The sequence below is a fragment of the Bos taurus genome, chromosome 5 (assembly GCF_002263795.3).
Source record: "Bos taurus isolate L1 Dominette 01449 registration number 42190680 breed Hereford chromosome 5, ARS-UCD2.0, whole genome shotgun sequence".
In the NCBI taxonomy this organism is placed as follows: Eukaryota; Metazoa; Chordata; class Mammalia; order Artiodactyla; family Bovidae; genus Bos; species Bos taurus.
The window spans coordinates 101,332,292-101,341,892 of NC_037332.1; the positions used below are offsets into that span (position 1 = coordinate 101,332,292).

General features: G+C 42.9%; 1 protein-coding gene across 2 annotated transcripts; it reads left to right on the forward strand.

Moving 5' to 3' along the window:
• The first annotated feature begins 1,239 nt into the window (after window positions 1-1,239).
• Window positions 1,240-9,032, forward strand: DPPA3 (developmental pluripotency associated 3). Of its 2 annotated transcripts, NM_001111108.2 has the most exon segments (5): window positions 1,240-1,326; window positions 2,088-2,275; window positions 6,053-6,285; window positions 6,665-6,706; window positions 8,243-9,032. In NM_001111108.2, coding segments are annotated over 4 exon segments (492 nt in total). In that variant the 5' UTR covers window positions 1,240-1,326; window positions 2,088-2,193; the 3' UTR covers window positions 8,378-9,032.
• Window positions 9,033-9,601: the final 569 nt, after the last annotated feature.

Below are 9,601 nucleotides of genomic sequence, written 5' to 3' on the forward strand. Positions count from 1 at the left end.
AATTTTTAGAAATTTTTATCCAGTCTTTGTATACATATTTAGGGTGTGCATTTTCTGAACTCTCCTATCTCTCATTATTTTTATCTTCTGTTGCTTGGGACTCAATTTCTATCAAGTTTGAAAAAGCAAAACTCCACCATTATCTATGTCCCATACTTCTCTCCAGCCCTGGTTCTCGCAACTGTTTTTTTTGTTTTTAACTTTTTATTTCATGTTGGAGTATAGTCAATTAACAATGTTGTGACAGTTCCAGGGGGCACAGCAGAGCAACTCAGCCATACATGTACATGTGTCCATTCTCCCCTCCCATCCAGGCTACTACATAACACAGGGCAGAGTCCCCTGTGCTATATAGTAGGTCCTTGTTGGTTATCCATTTCTAAGTATAGCAATGTCTCAACTTTCTGGGAAAGGTTGAGGGCAGGAGGAGAAGGGGGTGGCAAAGGATGAGCTGAACATGAGTTTGAGCAAAGTCTGGGAGATAGTGAAAGACAGGGAAGCCTGGGGTGCTACAGTCCATGAGGGTCGCAAAGAATCGGATACAACTTAGTGACTGAACAACAAAAACACCCTTCTCTTAAACTGGGATTTCTTGAGTGAGGATTTATGTAGGCCTTTTTCATCAACTCACGTCTTAATCTTAAAGATTAAAGACTCCTGCAATCTGATTTTTGCCCTCACTTCTTCAAGGGCTCTCTGAGACTGCTGTAGGAGGGGTCACCTGTCCCAAAGGGGATACAGCTGAGAGCAGAATCACAGGAGTAGAACTTGCCCTTGGGAGCACCAAGAAGCCACTACCATTTGAGCACAGATGGAATCATGTGGGGAGGGGCATGCTTGTTAAAACAAGAACTGCTGGGCCCCAAGGGCTTCCCAAGTGGTGCTAGTGGTACAGAACGTGCCTGCCAATGCAGGAGACATAAGAGACCCTGGCTCGATCCCTGGATTGAGAAGACCTGGAGAACAGAATGGCAACCCACTCCAGTATCCTTGCCTGGAGCATCCCATGGACAGAGGAGCCTGGTGGGGCTATAGTCCATGGGGTTGCACAGAGTTGGACAGGACTGAGGCAACTTACCACGCATGCACACTCGGCCCGTCTTTGATTCAGTAGGTCTGGGTTGGAGCTCAACCATTTCTAATCATAACTAACAAGTCACCAGGTGCCTCTGATGTTGCGTCTACAGGGCACACCTTTGAGAACCATTTAAATAAAGCATTGTGACCTGACACCCATCTATGGCTACTCTTCATCCCCTACAAAAGCAGTTATTGACCCAAATGTCAACTTATGCTTTTTGCTAAAAACAAACAAGACTGCTTTTGGTATTTCTTCATAGTTTCCTGCTACGGAGGGATGGGGAGGTTGGATACTGAAGAGGAGATGAATAATGAATAACCAAACAGTAGGGCAGCCGGGGATCTTCTACCCCGTGGTCAGCAGTTAATGTTAGGGCTCTTTGCCAGAATTCAATACAAATTTATTTTGGGGGGTGGAGGGTACCAATTTATAAACTTGATTTCAGCTGCTCCAGAAATCAAAAAGAGGCAATGGAATTGATAGTCTAAAAAAGAAATTAAAATTACAGATCCAAAATACACATTCATAAAATATCAATCTATTACACTGCGTGTAACAGACCCTTTTTTCCTCTTTACCCTTACTAGCATCCAAAGGTTTCAGATGAGTCAGGCAAAGAAAACCTGCTGTTAATTGGGAGTTAATTTATAGTCAGAAGGAAACTGCCGTCTCCTCCTTGAACTCTAGCACTTTAAGCCCAGTTCACAAACCAGCAGCCATCTCTACAAGCAGAGTTTGAAAGCAATGGATTTTTCAGGCAACCTCAGGAAGACAGAACCACGGAGGCGCCTTGTAAAATCTCTACCCTACTTGACAGAGGGCATTATTACTCTCTCCTATTAGTCCCCTAATAGGACTACGCCCATTCACCTTATCCTTTTACTCATTAGTCATTTACATTAAAATAGGCTGGCTGATTGGCTTATCTGTTGTTTTTAGGAGGAAACAGGAGACTTTTACTCTCACCACGGCGTGTCAGCCTGGGTTTTTTTCCCCCCTTTCTTAGTTCTATAGTTCTTCCAGGCTTTTTTGGAGCAGTTTGAGCCTACAGCATCACCTTCCACTGGCACCCAAAGATCTAGGAGGAGCTTCAAGCTGTGACTAGACTTCCGATGGATTCATCAGAAGATAACCCAACCTGGACCCTAGAGTCTCTGAAAACATCCATCGATGACGCTTCCCAGGCAATGCAAGGTGAGCTGGGGAGAGAGGAGGCTGGGTAGGGAAGGTTAAGAGCCTACCTTTCTGTTTTACTGACTTCAGTCTTTTACAGAGAAATGCAGTTAAGTAAATCCTCTTGGAGGAGAGGGTGGCCAGGGAGTGTAGAGCCCTCCTGTTTAAAAAAAAAAAAAAAAAGCCAGATTAACAGGAGAAAAGTGGGAACTGTATTGTTTGCTTTCTATGCTCAGAAATCTGTCAGTCTTCTAAGGACATCTGAACATGCAATCAGAGTTCTCCTAGACCAGGGCAAATAGCATCTTATGAAATTAGTACTTTAAAAAAATTTTTTTTTAATTTTGTTTAGCTGTGCCAAGTCTTTAACTGTGGCAAGTAGGCTCTAGTTCCCTGATCAGAGATGGAACCTGGACCCAGAGATGTCCCAGCGATTAGTATTTTCACCAGCATTATATTCCAATCACGAGTTTTAAAAATCTCTCCTTGGAGCCTCACAGGATCCCAGCCTTGGCCTCCCAGACCTACTCACTGGATTTGAACACTTCTTACCCTAACTTCCCTGGTGGCTCAGAGGGTAAAGCCTCTACCTGCAATATGGGAGGCCCAGGTTCGATCCCTAGGTTTTGGAGATCCTCTGGAGAAGGAAATAGCAACCCACTCCAGTATTCTTGCCTGGAAAATCCCATGGACAGAGGAGCCTGGTAGGCTACAGTCCATAGGGTCCCAAAGAATTGTACACGACTGAGCGACTTCACTTTCTTTCACTTTATCCTGACTTCGGATGGGGATGGATGGTGTAGGGTGGTGGTGCACAGATGATGTGGAGCCAACCAACACCCTCTGGGCAGCCCAGGAAGCTGGGTGGATCCTGCTGGCATCTATTCTACCCTCTGCCTCCCCTGCATCTTGAAATCAGTATATACAAAGGGGAAAAAAATTAATGAAGATAATATCTATATAATATAGCCAGCCTTTCTCTTTTCTTGAATTTGCCTTCAGTTCAGTTCAGTTCAGTCGCTCAGTCATGTCTGACTCTACGACCACATGAATCGCAGCACGCCAGGCCTCCCTGTCCATCACCAACTCCCAGAGTTCACTCGAACTCATGTCCATCGAGTTGGTGATGCCATCCAACCATCTCCTCTGTCATCCCCTTCTCCTCCTCCCTCCCAGCATCAGCGTCTTTTCCAATGAGTGAACTCTTTGCATGCGGTGGCCAAAGTATTGGAGTTTCAGCTTTAACATCAGTCCTTCCAATGAACACCCAGGACTGATCTCCTTTAGGATGGACTGGTTGGATCTCCTTGCAGTCCAAAGGACTCTCAAGAATCTTCTCCAGCACCACAGTTCAAAAGCATCAATTCTTTGGTGCTCAGCTTTCTTCACAGTCCAACTATCACATCCATACATGACCACTGGAAAAACCATAGCCTTGACTAGATGGACCTTTGTTGGCAAAGTAATGTCTCTGCTTTTTAATATTCTGTCTGGGTTGGTCATAACTTTCCAAGGAGTAAGCATCTTTTAATTTCATGGCTTCAGTCACCATCTGCAGTGATATTGGAGCCCAGAAAAATAAAGTCTGACACAGTTTCCACTGTTTCCCCATCTATTTCCCAAGAAGTGATGGGACCAGATGCCATGATCTTCATTTTCTGAATGTTGAGCTTTAAGTCAACTTTTTCACTCTCTTCTTTCACTTTCATCAAGAGGCTCTTTGGTTCCTCTTCACTTTCTGCCATAAGGGTGGTGTCATCTGCATATCTGAGGTTACTGATATTTCTCCTGGCAATCTTGATTCCAGCTTCTGCTTCTTCCAGCCCTGCGTTTCTCATGATGTACTCTGTATAAAAGTTAAATAAGCAGGGTGACAATATACAGCCTTGATGTACTCCTTTTCCTCTTTGGAACCAGTCTGTTGTTCCATTTCCAGTTCTAACTGTTACTTCCTGACCTGCATATAGGTTTCTCAAGAGGCAGATCAGGTGGTCTGGTATTCCCATCTCTTTCAGAATTTTCCACAGTTTATTGTGATCCACACAGTCAAAGGCTTTGGCATAGTCAATAAAGCAGAAATAGATGCTTTTCTGGAACTCTGCTTTTTCCATGATCCAGCGGATGTTGGCAATTTGATCTCTGGTTCCTCTGCCTTTTCTAAAACCAGCTTGAACATCTGGAAGTTCACGGTTCACATACTGCTGAAGCCTGGCTTGGAGAATTTTGAGCATTACTTTACTAGTGTGTGAGATGAGTGCAATTGTGTGGTAGTTTGAGCATTCTTGGCATTGTCTTTCTTTGAGATGGGAATGAAAACTGACCTTTTCCAGTCCTATGGCCACTGCTGAGTTTTCCAAATTTGCAGGCATATTGAGTGCAGCACTTTCACAGCATCATCTTTCAGGATTTGAAATAGCTCAACTGGAATTCCATCACCTCCATTAGCTTTGTTCCTGGTGATGCTTTCTAAGGCCCACTTGACTTCATATTCCAGGGTGTCTGGCTCTAGGTGAGTGATCACACCATCATGATTATCTGGGTCATGAAGCTCTTTTTTGTACAGTTCTCCTGTGTATTCTTGCCACCTCTTCTGAATTTGCCTTAGTACCTGACAATTTCACAACCGGGAATCTTAATCTCCATTTGCACAAGTCTGTGTAATTTGAGTGGATCCTGACTCTTTAATATAGTTTTGAATTATTTCACATGTATTTTTGATTGCTGCACTCAGGCTTTCTCTAGTTGTGGGAAGTGGGGGCTATTGTCTACTTGTGGTGCGTGGACTTCTCATTACAGTGGCTTCTCTAGAGCACAGGCCTCTAGTTACACTGGCTTCGGTGGTTGTGGTACACAGGTTTAGGTGCTCTGTGGCATGTGGGATCTTCCTGGGCTAGGGATCGAACTTGTGTCCCCAAGATTGGTAGCCAGATTTTTGGTAACCACTGTACCACCTTGAGACTTCTTGAGAGAAGTCTGAAGAGTGAGTGTTTAACAGCATAAAGCCTGGTTTAACTGGAATGGGTAATAGCCCGTGTGACTTACTAGTTCTTAAGGATGGAGAGAGATTATCACATTTGGGGATTCTTTGTCTATTGCATAGGTGTGGGGTCGCACAGAATCGGATACGACTTAAGCGACTTAGCAGCAGCAGCAGCTATAAAGGTGAATTGTTGAAACTTGTCACAGTGAAACATTTTGACTTGCATTAATGCTTTATGTTCCTACAGTCATATTAAAAATCATCCACACAAATGAAAATGGGAAAACTGTCAATATCTGATTTTAGCTCCATGTTTTTCCACTTGGAATCATCTTAGGTACCTCCAATGCAGGAGATACAAGAGATGCAGGTTCGATCCCTGGGTCAGGAAGATACTCTCAAGTAGGAAATGGCAACCAGCTCCAGTATTCTTGCCTGGAAAATTCCATGGCAGAGGAGCCCATGGGGCCTACAGTTCATGGAGCCGCAAAGAGTCAGATACACCTGAACACATACATAAATTGCATATATACATATGACCCCATGGGAAAACACTTAACACTCAGAACTACTTGTAACAGCATCAAAACAAGTTTTGAGAAGAAAGTGTTTCCCATTATGGTGGATTCCACCAGGCTTAAGGGCACACACATGCTAGTTAACCGCCCATGGTATCTAGGGTCTGTCTTCACTCTGAGCAACTTCCCACTGTCCACTGTTGTGAGCTGCTTAAGACCAGACCTAGTTTGGGCGAGAGCTAAGTGGCTTCTGGATATTGCAGCTTGCCCTAATCAATCTTTGTTTTCTTTTTCTTTCAGTTGCCACTCAACTCTCTGAAATGTTAGCAACGAACCTCAGTAACTTGACTCTCAACCCTAGTATCAAGTTGCCATATCTACCAGAATACCCATCTCAACTGACTGGGCAGTTACCTAGTGAGAAAACACCCCATAGGCGGAGAGGGGTAAGAACGGTGTTGAGTGAGCGGAGGTACAGGATGCAAAAGCTGATTGAATCTCTCAGACTTCGCTATGCCAAAGGAATTCCTCGTGTGAGTTCTGGGTAGGCAGCACTGAGCCACTCTGGGCACTCACAGATATCAAGATGTAAATATTGGCGGGAGGGTGATGGTGGTGGTGGAATTACCTGGTGGTCCAGCGGTTAGGACTCCCAGGGGTTCGAACTCTACTGCAGGAGGCACAGGTTCTATCCCTGGGAGGGACCTCAAAGCCCTGGGATTCAGCCACAAAAAAATAAATAAATATTGATGAACAGCAGCAGTCACTCTTCCACTGTACTCATGAGTGCAGGTGTGAAAGACACTTAGGGTTTTAAGAGTCTCTGACTCCTCTTAGGTTAGATGTGTGGCACTAGTAATCTGAATTTTGCTTGATAGCTTGTAATATATGTCTTTTTTTCTTCCCACAAAGTCTGACTCTCAAAGACAACTACAGCAGCAGGAGGACACTGAGGTAAGTAGAAAGTCTTACTATACAGGTGGGTGGGCATCTGGTTTGCAGGGGAGGAACAGTGGCAAATTGGCTTGGATTATCTCAATCTTCAGAAACTCTGGATCAATCCATTCATATTTGTGTTTTAAAAAATATATGCATGTATGCTAAGTTACTTCAGTCATGTCCAACTCTTTGAGACCCTATGGACTGTAGCCCACCAGGCTCCTCTGTCCATGGGATTCTCCAGGCAAGAATACCAGAGTGAGTTGCCATGCTCTCCTCCAGGGGATCTTCCTGACCCAGGGATCCAACCCTAACCTGCATCTTTTATTTCTCCCGCACTGGCAGGTGGGTTCTTTACCACTAGCACCACCTGGGAAGCCCTATATGTCTACATCTATAGCTACACTCTTTATGTATATTTAGAGCAGTTTTAGGTCTCTAGCACAATTGAAATTTACTTAACTGATCCCACACATTCTCAGCCTCCTCTGCTGTCAGCATCTACTAGTTGGGTGTCGCAGTTGTGAACCTACATTATTGTTGTTTAGTCACTCAGTTGTGTCCAACTCTTTTGCAACCCCATGGACGGTAGCTTGCCAGGCTCCTCTGTCCATTGAATTTCCCAGGCAAAAATACTGGAGTGGGTTGCTATTCCCTTCTCCAAACGATCTTCCCAACCCAGGGATCAAACCCAGGTCTCCCACATTGCAGGCAGATTCTTTACCACTGAGCCACCTGGGGTGCTGCAGTGGTGAACTGACACTGACACATTATCATCACCACCTAAAGTCTGTGGTTTCCATTCAGTTTCCCTCTCGGTGTTGTGCTTGTGCTTTTTCACCTGCTGTCACAAACATGATGTTCTATACCAGGTAGTAAGAGGGTGAATACCTGTGCACAGAGTGTCCAGCAAATGGTTGAGTATCTCACATTTAAGACATTCAGAGAACTGAATTCGATCCCTGAATTTGACCTGACTTTGATTCCTGGGTTAGGAAGATCCCCTGGAGAAGGGATTGGCAACCTTCTCCAGTATTCTTGCCTAGAGAAGCCCATGAACAGAGGACCTTGATTGGCTACAGTCCATGGGTCACAAAGAGTTAGACATGACTGATAGAGTTCATAATACTTCAGAGAACTGAAGCATATGTATTCCTATATATATATATTTCCTTTTTAAAATTGAAGTATGGTTGATGCACAATATTAAAAAGTTAACAGGTGTAAGACAGAGTGGTTCACAATTAAAAGTTCTATTACATTTATCTTTATAAAATATTGGCTCTGTTTCCTGAGTTGTACAGGAATGTATTTATTGACAATCAGCAGCCATTACAAAATGACAATCTAGCATTCTTTGGCAGCCATACATTTCAATTTGTTTTTTCCCCCCAAAGTTTTTTGGTTTTGACCTTTTTTTAGTGTTCCATATTCCAAAGGTTGTTCTAACAGCCAACATTACATTTGTGGTTTGTTAATATCACTTGGGTGTAGAAGTAATTTATTATTTCAAATTATTAACCAGTTAATCCATCTCATTCTTTTTTCCAGATTCGATCAAGAGTGCGAAGATTCCAGTGTACCTGTAGTTATTGCCAGTTTAAGAGAAATCCTTCTGATGATAATTATGAGAATTATTACAACACAACATACAGTAATTATGCCATGGAATCGAATGAGTCATAAACCTTATTCTTGTACTGTTCTCTTGCTGGTAATTTTAGGATCATTATGAAGCAGCCTGGGAAAGATTGTACCAATATTTTGATAATATTTATTGTAAGTTTGTCTTTTTCACTTGCATCTCTTTCTACCTTAATACAGTTTTAACTTAGGAGGAATCTATATGTAGCTTGGAATTGAAATGACTTGAATACACACTAATTCCACTTTGATCTGACACCATGAAGTACTAATTAAGTCTCAGGTATTGCCTGTTTCTTAACCCTGAAGTTGAAACTCAATATCAAGAATTTGAAACAAATTAACTTGGGAAGGAATGTAAAGATAACATTGGCTGGTTTGACCAGAGCATTATTAGTGTGTTAAATAGTAATAAAATTTTTTGATGTGCTGTTTCAGTTTTCAGTAGCAAATAGATGTGTTTATAGAAGATCTTAATAAAACTTGAGACTTATTTGAGTAACTTTAAGATAAATCCTTGTTCTTATCTTAGACTTGTTTTTGCTAGCTATGTATTAAATGAATAATACTTACCCCCATCATGTTCTCAGGATGTAAATATATCTGGTGTTCTAATTTTTTTTTTCTTTTTTTTGGCATTCTAATATTTTGTGATACTGTCCTGTTGGGAATAAAGTTTACACATTTGAGGTAAGGTTACCAAACAGGTGCACTGATGTTTGTACATAGTATCCTCTTGGAAGAAGTTAACCAGTTGATGTTGTAAAAAGATATTAAAGAATTGGGGGTGCTTCCCTGGTGGCTCAGTAGTAAAGACTCCACCTGCCAATGCAGATGAAAAACATACACAGGTTTGATTCCTGGTCCGGCAAGATCCCACATACCTTGGAGCAACTAAAACCTGTGTGCCATACTCTGGACCCTGTGCTCTAGAGCCCGGGACCCACAACTACTAGAGCCTGCACCCTAGAGCCCACGTTCTGAAACGAGAGAGGCCACCACCAGGAGAAGCATGCACTCCGAAACTAGACAGTAGCTCCCATCAGGTGGCCAAAGTATTGGAGCTTCAGCTTCAGCAGCAGTCTTTTCAGTGAATACTCGGGGATGTTTCCTTTAGGATTGACTGGTTGGATGTCTTTGCAGTCCAAGGGCCTCTCCAGAGTCTTCCCCATCACCACAATCCTCTAATTTAGTCCCTCTCTGAAGTACCTGGGCAACAGATTTCCGGAATTATCTTGCAGATATAAAAGAACCTCACACCAAATG